Source organism: Chiroxiphia lanceolata, chromosome 14 (genome assembly GCF_009829145.1).
Source record: "Chiroxiphia lanceolata isolate bChiLan1 chromosome 14, bChiLan1.pri, whole genome shotgun sequence".
Taxonomy (NCBI): domain Eukaryota; kingdom Metazoa; phylum Chordata; class Aves; order Passeriformes; family Pipridae; genus Chiroxiphia; species Chiroxiphia lanceolata.
In genome coordinates, this window is record NC_045650.1 from 4533138 (window position 1) to 4547612 (window position 14475).

A 14475-nucleotide genomic window follows, 5' to 3' on the forward strand; every position below is an offset into this window, starting at 1 on the left:
TATTAGAGGAATGCCATGAAGAAAGAAACCCATGGAATTCATTGTCCCTACTAAAGACATTACATGGAATACAAAATTCAGCAGTTATTTTGCACTTTATAACCACAAATAAAGCACATATGTGTGGTAAGAAACTGAAAGGTGAAGTGCTGCCTAATTACTTCATTTATAAGCAGTACCACAGAATAAAACTGGATAAGGTTCTGCTTGCTTAAATTCAGTGTTCCAAATCCCAATTATCTTCAAGGAGGACAATATTACAAACTTCAGATTGGAGTTTTCTGAGATTCTTGCTTAATTTAGCCTATTTATTTTTTCTTTCTCAGAGGAAATGAATTAAGGTTTTACTGAAAAAATTGTAATAATTAAACCCCCTCACGTTTAGTACATGCAGCAGCATTTTTCAGATTCACTGGACCACGGATAACGAAACTGAAAGCTAATGTCAGGTTAGAGGAACTTTATTTTTAATTTAATAGCACAGTCAAAAGCACTTTACTACAAAAAGTTATGACTTTCATTATGTCTATAAATAGGCAACTTACTGAATTATCCCACAGAATGTTAATGACATTAGCATTAAGTCCTAATTAAACAATGAAGCGATATGCATTACAATCTGCCACCAAATATGCATAATCAGAAAAAGATTTCAAAATATAAGTATAATTTTATGTTATTTTTATTAAGCTGTAAACAAAGAGTTTGTGTTGATTGGTGAAACCTTATTTGAGAAACAGGGAAAATGTCAGAGATGGAAAAAAGGACTTGAATAACAAAGCATCTGCTATCCCAGTCACGTTATAATAGTTATATTTGATTTTTTCCTCAGAAAATCACTGGCACCTCTACTCAAGTAAGTATCATTAACACTGTTCATCTTCTTTCTCAGATACATTTACTTTTATGGACCCTCAAAAGGCTTGAGAAAATACCTGTCACCATTTTACATCTTTTTACTACGACGTTAAAGGGAAATGACTCAACCAAGTTCACTGAGGAAACCAGTGCCAGAACCAAAAAATACATCCATTTCTCTGGAGTCCCAATTTGATCCATCACCCACTGCTGGTGTTATGCCTCATGGGAGTCCTGCTCTGTTGTTGTTTTTCGTAAAAGCCTCCTTTTCTGCCTTAAAAATGCCTGATGTGATTTTGAATAAGGTGTATCCGTTGTTATGTATTATTTCTGTATTCAAATATGGAGCAGGAAAACACCTCACGACTTAGCTAATGAGTTGCTCTAAGAACCCCACAGTGGATTCTCTCTGAATAATCTATAGTCTAAAAATGAGTCACTGAAAGTACTTATACAGATTTTTGCACAGGAGAAAAGGCTGAATTCACTGGATAATTTATCCCCAACAAAGGACTCAGCCATGACTTGCAGTGACTTTCACGCTACGGAAAAGTTCCCAGAGCAGGAAGTGTTTGGTTCCATCGGGCTGACAGCTGCTCTCTCATCATGATTAAATGGCTGTCCCTTGGGTGAGCTCCAGAAATATGCTCAGGTTTGAGATTCAGAATTCCACATTGGCCATTATGCACAGAGGCTAAAACCGTCCAGGAGTGTTTGGGTTTTTTTAAATTTTTGGGTTTGAAGAGAAGACTCTCGCATCCTTTCCCAGACTCAAGTTGCCAGTGATTAAAAAGTGGTTCCTCACTCTGGATATTCAGCTCTGGTACAACAGACCAGCTCACCAGCAACCACCAAACTGGTTTTATGGCTTGTGAATGGGTCCTGAGGTGCCAAGGAGCTGCAGTCCAGCACAGCGTTATCCAGATGTTTTATCCTTACCAACCTCACAGCTCCAGGATCCAGACAACAATCACTTCCAACACAGAAGCATTTCTCAGTCCAGCTTCATGCTTAGACCAAAAAAAAAAAAAAAAAAAGGAATGAGAGCTCATGAAAATAGGCTCCCTGAAGTTGGAGCAGCAAAAAAGCACCTAAAAAAGCCAAAGCCACATTTGGTTGACACCAGTGGTGATTGTTGTCATGCAGTAACACCTCAGAAGAGAAGCCTCCTTGTCTGAAAGGACAGATGGGAGTGTCCATAGGCTTTGGCACAGCCCAGACTATACAGAATGCAGGGACAGCACTAAAGCCTTCTCCAGAGACCCAAATATACTATGAATTATGGGGTAGCACCTCAGAAGGAAGTATGAGATCCTGAAAACCTGTATCTAAAAATGTGGGTGTCCTGAGACTTCCTAAACTGTTTAGTCAAATACAGCTGGGTCTGATCTCCACTCAGGCAGGTACCTTCCATCTCTTTTGTCAATGCATGCAAGCAGTGTAAAATATATTGTCTGCTGGAATGGTGACAGGAAGAGTATTTTCCATTAAAGTCCCCTCTGATCAGAACTCCCATGCAGGCAACAACTGCATCTTCCTGATACTTCACTGTCAACTTTGTAAATCTCAGATGTCACTGAGATTTACAGCATTCCTGCTGGGCTTCCCAGTCAGATTTGGAAGAACCACTCACTCTTACAAACAGGAACTGGCAGCCTGTAAATAAACATAATGGTGGAATTGCTAATAAGCTCTATTTCCACCAAGAGTAATTCTGTTGCTGGAGATGGGGCTGACAACATGAATTCCACATGGTTGATCATCTCTTACCACTCACCTCTACGTCCCAAACTATCCTTCTACAGGAACTTTCCATCACATTAACTAAGTTCTTCAAATCATACACCTAAGTTAAGATTTCCATCTGATTATTGAAGCAATCTTAGTCTTAAACTGGGTTGCAATAAATGAATGTTTTATAGCAGTGTCACAAACTTCCAGTGTCACAACTACTTCTACATCTTACCAAAGATACCTGGCATTAGTACTTATCCATGGCATTCAAACAACTGCCATCACAACTCTCCCACATATTTTTGACAGTTTTGTAACACATGTAATTCTAACTTTTGGACATTCTACAGTGGTTGATTTCTGCAAAAGTTTAAATGCTAAACTTTCACGAGTTAATGATTTTGTCATAAGATATAAACACACACACACACACAAAGTTAATTCACACTCATTCAGAAAAATTGTTAGGAACAGTACATGCACACAGATCATGTGATGTGATCTCAGCAAACTGCTCCCCTCATCAGAAAATTAGCAACTGCATTAATGGCAGTCACAAAATCCTCAGGAAAAATAAGAAAGGACACAAACAGCAGACAACCCACCAGAATCTGCAGAGACTATGAACAATTAATGGCTAAAGAGAACACTCATTATGGCAGCAAAACCAGGGGAGATCTCTGGAGAAGTTTAGAGTAGTTCCAAACATGGAATATTTTACTTAAAAGAGGATGAGTTGCTACTGATATAAAATTGTCAGATAAGTAAAACCCAAAGGTGTACTGCAGAGGATTATATAAAATATCTACAGCAGTACCTGACTGAGCAACAACATACACAATTCAGAATGGATAAACAAACCTACAAACAGTAACACTCTTATTTATCCTGCCAAGGTACTGAAACATGTTTGAGTGCTGAGGAAATGAATTTTACCCTTTCTCCAGAAGAGGTTATGGATTGTAAGTGACCCAGTCTCTTATTGTGTGAAACCAGCACATTAATACTTCTGACTTGTCATTAATCAATACATTACTGGCAAATTATTCTTGAAATTAAGATGTTGCAATCACATTGCTGATGCAAAAATTTGGAGGGGACAGAGAGGAGCCTAAAATACAATGTCTGAAGCCAAAGCAGCCATACAACCCCCTGAGCGTGGAAAGGGATTTGGTCCCAGCTGTGTAAGGAGAAATGTTGGGGGAACTCTGACAAGACTCAGTCTATGGAAAATACAGAACACAATGTAAAAGATAAACCCCTGAAACCTCTTCAGAGCACTCCAGTTAAACAGCACACGCTCCACCACATTCCCACACCGGGGCTGACAGTGCCTGGATGTTTCTGAATCAGCAACTCCAACACAGAGGTATTTTTTCCAGGGGTCAATTTTCCCATTGATGTAAGGAGGATTTACACATGCAAGTCCCATCAACATTAACAGCAGTTACCCACATAAATCTCCCTGCAATGAGAGGAGAAAGGACCCCATAGTCTGCAAGGATCTAAGTTCTAGTGATTACCTGTCAAATGGGCCTGAGCATCATCATCACCAGAAAAAGCAGACGAAGCAGCTTCATGGCTGAAAACCCTTCCAAAGGAGCAGTAACTACCTGAGTCCTACAGATGAGGCAACACAACAGCAGAGGGGGAAATGGCACAAAATGCGCTGTTTGATTATTAAGGGTTAATCCAATTAACCAATTTAAAAAGAAAGTACTCATTAAGGAAGGAATTCAAACATATCAAAGCACTCCTTAGAAAAAAAAGGTGTGAATATTGTATGAGCTCCAAGGTGCTTGAAGGATAATACAGCTACTTGTTTAAAAATTCAATTAACCTTATCTTTCTTTAACTTGATTTATTAATAATCCTACAGATAAATTGCCAGTTTTTAAAAAGTCATGTTATCTTTTGAATACATCGTGTATGACAAGCCTTAAAAACGACTTCAAATCAGCCTAACCCTGACTTTGTGTGCTTAAAGAAAGAACAAAATGCAGTTCAGAGCATGATTTCTGTAAAATACAAGTGTCTTATCTACTGCTACTGTGAGTGAGCTATTGGGTACTCAAGTACCATAGGAAAAACATTTGATGTTTCCATTCACCCCATGAGAGAGACATGAAAACAGTTTTTAAGCAATCAATGTAGTGTAAAGTCACAGCCCACAACTTGTAGATCATTCCATCAGATCTGAAATCAAATCTGCAGCATTTCCAACTTGGCATCACGTGGACACGAAGCACCAAGATACAACTTTATATAAATTGGCTGACTTGGACAAACATGCTGTCACACCTGTGAACTTCAGTCTTACTGCAGATCCTGAAGGCAGACAACAGAATCACCAGGAAATCCCAGCTAACAGAAGAACTGCTTTGCTTTGAAAACAAATGAAAAGGAAACACAGAACAATGCACTTGCAAGCAAACCTTTAATTTTCATCAAACAACTTCCTTGTAAACACAGAGGATGAGAAATCCTATGATCCCTATTTTTGAGAGACAAACAGGGACTAGTCCTGCACTTAGTTCTTTTACAGATCTGTGGATGTTAACTACAATCACCAGACACTCATGCTTTCCAATACACACAGGAATTGCAGCTAAATGAAGAGGCAGCCTGTTGATTACTAGATATAAATAACTGCTCAATCACAAGCATCCAAAGGTTACAGTTATTTAATACTGGGAACATTTCAGCCACGGATTTTCTGAGGACTCTGGGATTCAGGTACATACACACAGAGCTATCCTGTAAACAAAAGATGCAAACACGAACAACCCAGGCTCTGAACTAAACAGGACAGGGCAGATGATGCAGGACAAAGTGAAGGTAACAGTTATGCTGTAAAAAAATAAATAAATAACCTTTCTGGCCTGGAGCCACTTTCAAGGCAGGCATGGGCACCAGGGAACTGTACAGACCTGGCTGTGGCACGTCCAGGCAGATCTGAATAGTCATCACTCCATGGCATTTTTTATTTACTTACAGTATTTAAAGCACTGCTGGAACTGTATCACGTTCAGGTAGAAGTTTAAACCCCCCCAACTCATCAAAACTCACTGATCTACTGGGTGCACATTTTAAGGTAAATCTTTAAGTACATGATAAATACTTTTTATCATCTGAATATCTGATTTCAAGCATTGCTCAGAAGAAGTGCAAGTTTAATATGGTCATTTACAAGAGCTTTCTCATTTTATACTTTTCTCATACAAACTAGGTTTATAAATACTTCAATACATTTTATTGTATAAATGCTTCATGATTTATCATTACAAAATGCATAGTTTACAGCTATCACACGAATTTTAATCCTATTGTTTGAGATCAACACAAACCTTTGGAATTATCTGCTGAAACTTCTCTCCACTACCACAAAATCCCTCAACTGATGATCATCTAAACTTCTCAGAGCCCATATTTCAAAACATTAACTACTGGCTTACTAAAGGCCCAAACACTGCAACAAATCCAGGGAAACCAACACAGGTATGTTCCATTTATGACTTGGAATTTTGTTGGGAAATCTGGCACTGGGTTTAAATTGTGCTATTTTCCTGACTACAGTAAATTAATTCACTACTGAAAACGTGTGATCTATTAGATCCTATTAAAAAAACCCTGAATGTAAAACTGTTCCCTGTGAGGAGCATTTTTTGGATTATATTTGCTTCTAAATTATGGCATTGGTTTCAAAACCATACAAGAAAGCCACTCCAGAAGTGTCACTTTTATTGCCTTCCAGTTCCATTCATAAGAGCACTGAAGACAGGTTGTGAGCCTCACCCTCACTTTAATCAGCACAGATCCAAGGATTCTTAGCAGAAGATCATCTCACTGACAGAAAGCTTGCACTTTTTTCCTTTCGCTTAGTGTTGACTTGTTGCCTGTTTAGAAGATGGAGGATTCCTTCAAAAAATGTGAAACAAAACCAAATTCTCTCAATAAATCCTATTTTAGCACTTTAAATTCAAATTTGTTCTGGGTTTTTTGTTCAGTTATAAACCCTGCTGGATCTGGTGGACCTATGAATGTCTCATATCAATGAAACTACTTGACAAAGATGATTCAAGCTGAAGGGAAGTAAGGCCATCGCAAATACCAGGGCTCTGGGGGTTTTAAACCTCTTTTTCTTAACCTTACTCCCTTATGTTCTAGTTTGGGTCAACCTACTCTCCTACTAAGAGAACACTGTTCACTCATTCATTCATTCATTCATTCACTCATTCATTCATTCATTCTTCCTTTGTAACAGCAGCAGCTTCTCCATCACTGCTCCCCTCAGCTGAGGGTTCAGGTTTTGTCTCTGCTGGATTACTCAATCCAGACTCTTCTCGCTCAATCTCATCTTCATCATAAATAATATCTTCTGGATTGGGTGGTGGGGGGCAGAATTCCTCTGTTGGAAACATTTCTTTGAAAATAGTCTCAGCCTATTCAGAAAAAAAAAAAAAAGAAGAAGAAGGTAAACTTTCCCTTGAAATGCAATACCTTGAGGCAATACTGTACAGATATTCAAGATTAACCTCCATCCTTTCAAATCAATAGTGATTTAATACTTTGACAGTATTGTAAACACATGGGAAATCCATTCCTTCTTGCAGTCCTCGAGAAAGAAAAAGCAATTTATCTTTTTACATTGTTCTACTGGGGAAGTCACAGCATGGGATTTTGGGAAAAGTGTTGGTCATTCCACCTGTATTGAGAACAAAGAAGGGGATTTTTTGCAAGCAATATGATCTTTTTACCTATAAAAGTATCTCATGTTGCAGTCAAATGCAGATCATGGGGAAGATCTTGCCCCTTTCCAGAGAGAAGGATCCAGTTCACAGCACAAGCAAACCCAAGAAATTGCATATATGTACAACCCACATCATATCTGTACAGATTTCCTTCTTAAATTTAAACATTGTAAAAAAATTTCCATTTCTGTTTTTCTGAACAGCTCAAACGTGGCTCAACTGACAACTATTCTCACCCAGTGGAGAGAAAGCAGACAAATATTTCCTAGGCAGTTTTCAACCAATTATTCAGTGCAATTAGTCAGTGAATATCCACTCCAAAAATGCTCAAACAATTACGAGGTTGAACAAGGAAAGAAATTCTCAGTATGTTATGCAGGACATCATGACACTGATTATAACTGAACAATTTAATGGCATGGAGTGCTTTCAAGTCTACCAAGTTTTTAAGTTAACTGTATCCAGCTGAAGTAATACAGAATAAACAAGAAAAAATCAACAATTTTTTCATTGTAACACTTTGATATTTGTAAATAATTAAGGTAGTAAATAGTTCCCTCAATATTTAGTAGTAAAGTCTATCAGCTGAAAAGTGTGTGTACAACTGAATTAAGCATTAAGACACAAGCATGTAATGAACTTGTATACTCTAATTTGATAACTGAAGTCGAATAAAACTAAATTTTGTTCCTGTTTCGTGGACAAGCTGTGTGGGCTTTCATAGCAACTTTTACAGGGACCACTACCAAACTAAGATGAGCTGGAAATACAACACACTTGAATAACTCTGAAACCCTCCCAGATATAGAAAACAAACATAAACAGGTTAAAGGACATATATTGGCCTGACAGTTTTAGTGCATCCTCTCATGAACATGAAGATGCCTCAGAAATCTGAGATACTTCAGGGAACACATTACTTTAGAACATAATAATTCATGTCAGGTTGCAGCAGTGAAAAGCAGAAAACTGGAAGCCAGATGCTTTCCTGGATCTACACATACAGGATTTGAAGGAATCCTAGCTGGCATTTTCATTTCATTTAGCCTGTCCTCAGGGCAAGGAAATGCAAATATCAACATTAATTCAGTATCACACTCAAAATTTAACAGTAAATTATAATACAACAAGAATGGAGTAATTTGTATACTGAGGTGTAGATGGATAGTTGCCCATGAAGAGTTGTGATTTCTTGCCTTCTAAATAATGTACCATCAATGCAACAAATAGAAGTCAGTAATGTTAATGGCAATGAACAAATAAATCACTGCAAGTATCATTTAAACACTAATCCCAAAATTATAAGGGGAAATTAGATTCAATTTTCCCAGCTATCTCCAAGACTAATGCACACAGTGGGGTTTTGTTTATTTTTTAGAGTGCTCTGATCCATGAGTTTGTAAATGTTTCCTGTTTGGAGATTCCCATCCCGCTGCCAGGAAGATGACAGGGATTTGGGGGTGGAAGGCACACCAGCTTCCAGCTATTTCCCTCTTCCACTTGTCTAGAAGGTCCCTGGCACAGTGTATTCCAGCTGGGACTTCTGCTGCATCTTCACCCTACTCTTCACTCTTCTCACATATGACTCTGAATTATAAACATGTTCACACTAAAATGTTTGTCACTTCAAGGAGGGACCATTTGTTTCAAAACTTAAATCAGGTTCAAGAAAACACAGCCTCTCTCTCTGTGTGTCTGAAAGGCAGTGATTCAGGCTCTGGGTGGTTCCTCCTCTGAGATCTGCTTGGATCTCTCACTGATGGTCACCAGACTGAACACAGAGGCTGAACTGTAGCACCAAGAATATTTAAACAGGGTTTGATCTACACCACCATTACTCATTGGGAAGAAAAAGGGCTCTTCAGGGAAGACAAAGCTGAATGCTACAAAAGGTGGCTATCAGAATTAAAAACAGGCTAAGTGTATTTAAACAGCTTTTAATTTGCACTGTTTTAAACAACAGTTTAAAAACATCTAATTTAGAAAGAAATTCACTTACAATTTAAAACTGCAACCATAAAAAAAGTCTTGCACTATTTTTTGTCTTTACAGTTCTTTATCCCTCTGGGAAGCAAATTTTTGCCTTGTAAAGCAAAATGAAGGGTACTATTAGCCCTTAATGACACTGTTCTGACCCTGCAGTTCAGCCTATGTCAGCCTTTCCACTTCAAAATCTTATTTTTAAGAGGTTTATGACTTAGTCATAAAAAAATCCAGCAACTGGTTAGAAGATGGCATGCACATTGTCTGAGCATGGCCATTAAAAAAACAGCTTTAAAAATGACTGGTGCCAGTTAATCCTCCAAAGATGTAAAGTGTTGGCCCCTGACACCACAGGTACTGCTGGGGTTGATTTGACTAAGAATTTGCACCTTCCTTATGGAGGTGGATCTCTGAAGGGAAGGGGGAGCATTCTGTAGTTCTCTTTTGTTGAAAAGGTTCTAATTTAGGTATTTGCATGACCTTGTTGTCTTCTGCTCAACTGTGGTGGGGAAGGCACAGTGAGAGGTGCCACAGGAGGTTCTTTCTGAGGATCTGGTGTTCCTGCACATTGTGCCACACAGAAGGTGCTGTCTCACCATCTCTGATCTCCCCAGTTTTGTTTAGAAGGCTTTCACTCCTCACCTCCCACTTCAAAGCACCGGGGGTTTGTCTCATCTGGAGTACTACAGGGTTCTCAGTTCAGGGTTCCAGTTATCAGGGACCAGATCTGCAGCCACCCAAATACTGAGAACTAAAATCCAGAACTGTGATCTGGTGTCAAATACTGTTTCTGAGTCACAAATAGAACAACATTCCTCTCAATTCCTTCAGAGATACAACTACACCATCATTTTTTAATACAGTGAAATGAAGGCAAAAAGAAGGTAAACTGAGGCAGGAATTAATCTACCACATTAGTAATTATGCTGGGTTTTTCCCCAATAGGTTTGTGACTATGTCCTGTAAGTATCAAACTTCTTTGATGATCCTTCCAATCTGAACTAGGATTGTGTGACTTTTGACCTGTACTGGACCCTCTCTCTAACCTTTCAGGTGAAAGATGGTGGCTATTTCCTGATCTTTCCAGTTACCTGGCTGTATAATTATGGGGAGTTATCATCTATATTTCTGCATAAAGCAGAATAACCCAGACTTAAGTCTTGAAAACGAAAGTTCTGCAACCAAAAAACTGATGTGCCCAACCTGTTTGACAGCACAGTCATTTCCTAAAGCAGAGTCTGGCCCAGAACAGACATAAACGTTTGGGGGTAAGCCAGAATAGGAATTTTTCTCAACTCCTGAAGAATCTCTCATGTTGAAGTAGACTGCCCAGAGGACTTTAGGTTTCTCCAGTTCTTCATTTTCAGTCTCTGAAAAGAAAAGAAGTGTTTGCAGTAATCAGCATTCTTGTGTGATAAGGTAAATACATAATCTAGCAGACTAAAAGTCAAATTTTTAACATGGAATTATTGTAATAAAGGACTTTTTTCTTTAAAAAGACAATTATTTTACTTCCCACTTTTTTCTGAGATTGTCTTTTATCATACTTTTTCTTTCCTTTCCAACCATGGGTATGTAAATTCTACTTACTCTGTACACACTATGCCACACCAGAACCTATAAGCCTCCTCCTGAGGAGCTTGGTCTAAATTTAACACCTTTCCACTTCACATTATCTGCTTTACTGTGGATAAACTCCAAGAGCACAGGATGGGCTGAACAAGCCCTCCCTGGGCAGTGCCAACTTGAAGGCATTGCATTCCCTATGCAAAGATATTTTTGATGTTTAATTTTTCCTCCCTTCCCATTTAATAGTTTATCTCTGTATAGGAACTCTTCCCCCTTGTGTGCATTAAGACTGAGAGTGTTCAAGACAACCTAAGGAGATTAACTCATGCTCATGGTTTAAATAAAAAATCCACAAATAATACATTGAAGAATAGAAAGAATTCTGATAAAGAATTACCAAACCCCAGATATTCTGTATTTGAAATGTGTGACACGCAGTATGGAGAATCTCTAAACTGTGGAAGTGCAGCTAAATGAAAATAAATGACTAATTTGTATTTATCTACAATTACTGAGCTGCAATACTCATCATGAATGCAAAATGATCCTGAACTACATCTTCTTTGTTCATAATCTGTAGTTACTCTGCACATTCTTCTAATCCCTCTGCATACAGGCAGAAAAGCCTCTGGGAAGATGAAGGTCACTTCTGAACAGACCAGAATGCAATGGAGGAATACACAACACAGATTCTTAGCTTAATAGATACTATTTGTTTGGCATATTTGCTGTCCCCTTTTTGGTATTTTACCTCCTCTAAAATAAATGAAGCTTGTAAAAGACCTTGTGAGATTTACTTCTTTCCAAGAAAGAAACTTCTAGATAACAACAGCATTCAAAACAGTATTTTAAAGCAGTTGAATTAGAAAAAAAAAGAGATAAATCTATGCTATTCCTTCAGTATCTTTTTATAACTGTCAAATAATTAAAAAAAAATAGGTGCTACCCATACTGAACAGTTTGAAATATAAATTAAATTCATCAGCCTGTGAAAGTCTGAGCCTTAATACAGGGCAAGATGCTCTTTAATATATTTAAAAGTTCACATTGCTCATAAAAGTTACTTCTTCCTCATTTAGGCAGGAAAATGAATGGAGTCCTCTTCTCCAGGTGACTTTGCCTCTTTGACCTGCCATGGCCCAGTGCTCACTTTATCTGGTGATTCATTTTCAATAACTCCAACAGTATTTGTTCTGACATTTTAATTAAAATACGACCACTACCTCATCCTGATGATAAAAAGGCCTATGTGTCAGGGAAAACTAGCTTTTCAGTGCCTCAGCGCACCTGAGGACCCCTATGATCACAGAGTTTCTCCAGAAGAATTTCAGCCAGGTTCTAAACAATATATCATTTCAGAACTGGATCATTTTACACATTAAGATTAATGCTCCTCCTCCCCAAATGATTAAAAGACACTAAACTGCCAGCTGATCTTCTCTTCACCCGGGTCTTTGAAACACATGGCACTGCCTTGAGAATTTAAGTTAAATATTAGAGGCTGGAAATTAGCAAGCTTCAAGTTAACAAACAGCAACATGAGAAGTGTTTGCAACTCTCCAGTCTAAAAAAAGTTACCTGTACTATTACCTGTACTCTACATATCATAGGCAAACCAATTATAAATATTAAAATATTTCCACATCATAGAACAATTATAAATATTATAAAATACTTCCACATCATAGTAACTTGTATTTATAGCAACATAACCACTGTCACTTTCAGCTGAGCATTGTTTCCTCACAGAACTATGATTTACTGTCTTGAAGCACGGATACTGTATTTAAAAATGCCAGGCTTAGACACAGCAACATCTATATGCACATGACCTATTCTGTGGGCATTACCAAAAATATGATTAAATACAAAATCTTGGGATTAAATTTCAAAAACTTGTGTGAAATTAGCCCAAAGTATTTCAGGGACAATTTCTAGGCAGCACCTGCTTTGTCAACAGCTGCTTTGCTCTGGGGCTGTGAAATTTTCCATCTCAAGGCCAAAGTCCATGAAAGCAGCTGGCAAGGTTTCCTTGAATTTAGGGCCAAATAATTCATTACTGAAAATTCCTGGAAATCTGTCTTTCTGGTAACAATATGTAACAACCTTATGCTTCAAGCAGAATCCAGAGAATTTCACCTAAACCAGCACACAAGGAAATACTTGAAGACAACAAAAGGCTGAGCACCAGTCTGGGAATAAGAGCAGGCAAAAGAAAACTAAGCAGCTTCCAGCACTGAGCACATGTGGCAGCTGGAGGAGAAAGGCAGATCATGAACTCTTGGGGTTTTGATAACTATTGTCAGGGATACCCAGGTGACAGAAACCACTAAAACAGGACAGTGTGAAAACATCAGCTTCACAAACATTTCATTTCCCTACTGCATCCCTGGAAGGTGTGCTGAGAAGCAAATATGTTCCGTGGTAAAAAGAAAGTGTGAAAATGAAAAAGGTCTCAGACACTCACAGCCTCTGGGTACCGAAGTTAAACCACAGCTGAAGGAGATTTGGAACAGCAGATCATGGAATACAACAAACCCAACACCTGTCTAATCAATCTCACTCCCAAGATAAATCCCTTGACTTTGAAATGCTGATATCTCAAGAGCAGCTCACCATGTGCTGCCTCTGATGATGGATTCAGATGCTCAGTAACAGGTATTTATGAGGGTAAATTACATTTATGTAAAATAATATCTTAATACTTCATTTATTTATTCTTACCTTTTTCTGCATTTACATTGAATAACTTCTGTACAACAGGCTCTAAATCTTCCCTTGCTGTTTGAGTTGATGGACAGGTTAAATGGACTAAATCTGTTAAAAGAGAACACAAACTAATTACAATCACCAATACAGAGATAGATAAATAACATTTACAATTTTTAAAAGGCACAGCAGGCTTTTAGAAATCACAGTTCTTCATATAAATCACTTTGTTTAATCCAGGGAAGGGCTGTATTATGGAAATACAGTGTATATATAGCACACAGTATAATACAGTACAGCTGTATTATTTGTGAAAATTCAGTTTTGCTTGAATAATGTGGATTTCATATTTAGATTTCTTGCTAATGTACTTGTTTTCATGAAAATAAAAGTTGTTAAACTATTCCTTTACTTGCTCTGCTTTGAAAACTTATGAAATTGTGGACTCCTTAAAAAAGATACTCACTTGATGCATCTCCTGACCCCTTTTCTGTTCCCCTGGTTTCTGTTCAGACACAGAACCAGCAGCTCTGCTGGATTTTACAGCCACATTCATTTAGGTATTTAAAAGCCTCATCTTAAAACTTTTCATAAAACCACCTTAACAGATTCATTTGCTACTGGAAACTCCTCAGTACAGAAGTATCCACCAGAGAATCATGAAGAAATTTAACATAACTCTGTACAAAGTTTGGACTGATTAAATTTTTCTTCATTACTGTAAATTCCTGATCCACTTCACAGCAATGCAGAGCTGGGGTATTATTTTAAGTCTATATGGCATTTTTCTCTTTTCCCTCTGAAGCCTGGCTGGTTTTGTTGTCATTATTTTCCACTACATCACACAGATATTAAAGAGGTTTCCTGCCCA

General features: G+C 38.0%; 1 protein-coding gene across 2 annotated transcripts in view; it reads right to left on the reverse strand.

Annotated features, from left to right (window-relative positions):
* Positions 1-454: 454 nt before the first annotated feature.
* Positions 455-14475, reverse strand: part of CHM (CHM Rab escort protein) — a 55686-nt gene continuing 41665 nt past the window's right edge. The window contains exons 13-16 of one of the 2 annotated variants that reach the window (XM_032702032.1): positions 13620-13712; positions 10530-10696; positions 6858-7034; positions 455-4205 (exon numbers count right to left, since the gene is read on the reverse strand). In XM_032702032.1, the coding sequence (XP_032557923.1) occupies positions 4119-4205; positions 6858-7034; positions 10530-10696; positions 13620-13712 (524 nt within the window). In that variant the 3' untranslated portion in view covers positions 455-4118. Of the gene's footprint in view, positions 4206-5010; positions 7035-10529; positions 10697-13619; positions 13713-14475 lie in introns of those variants that run through there. The other variant, XM_032702031.1, reaches the window with a different exon arrangement.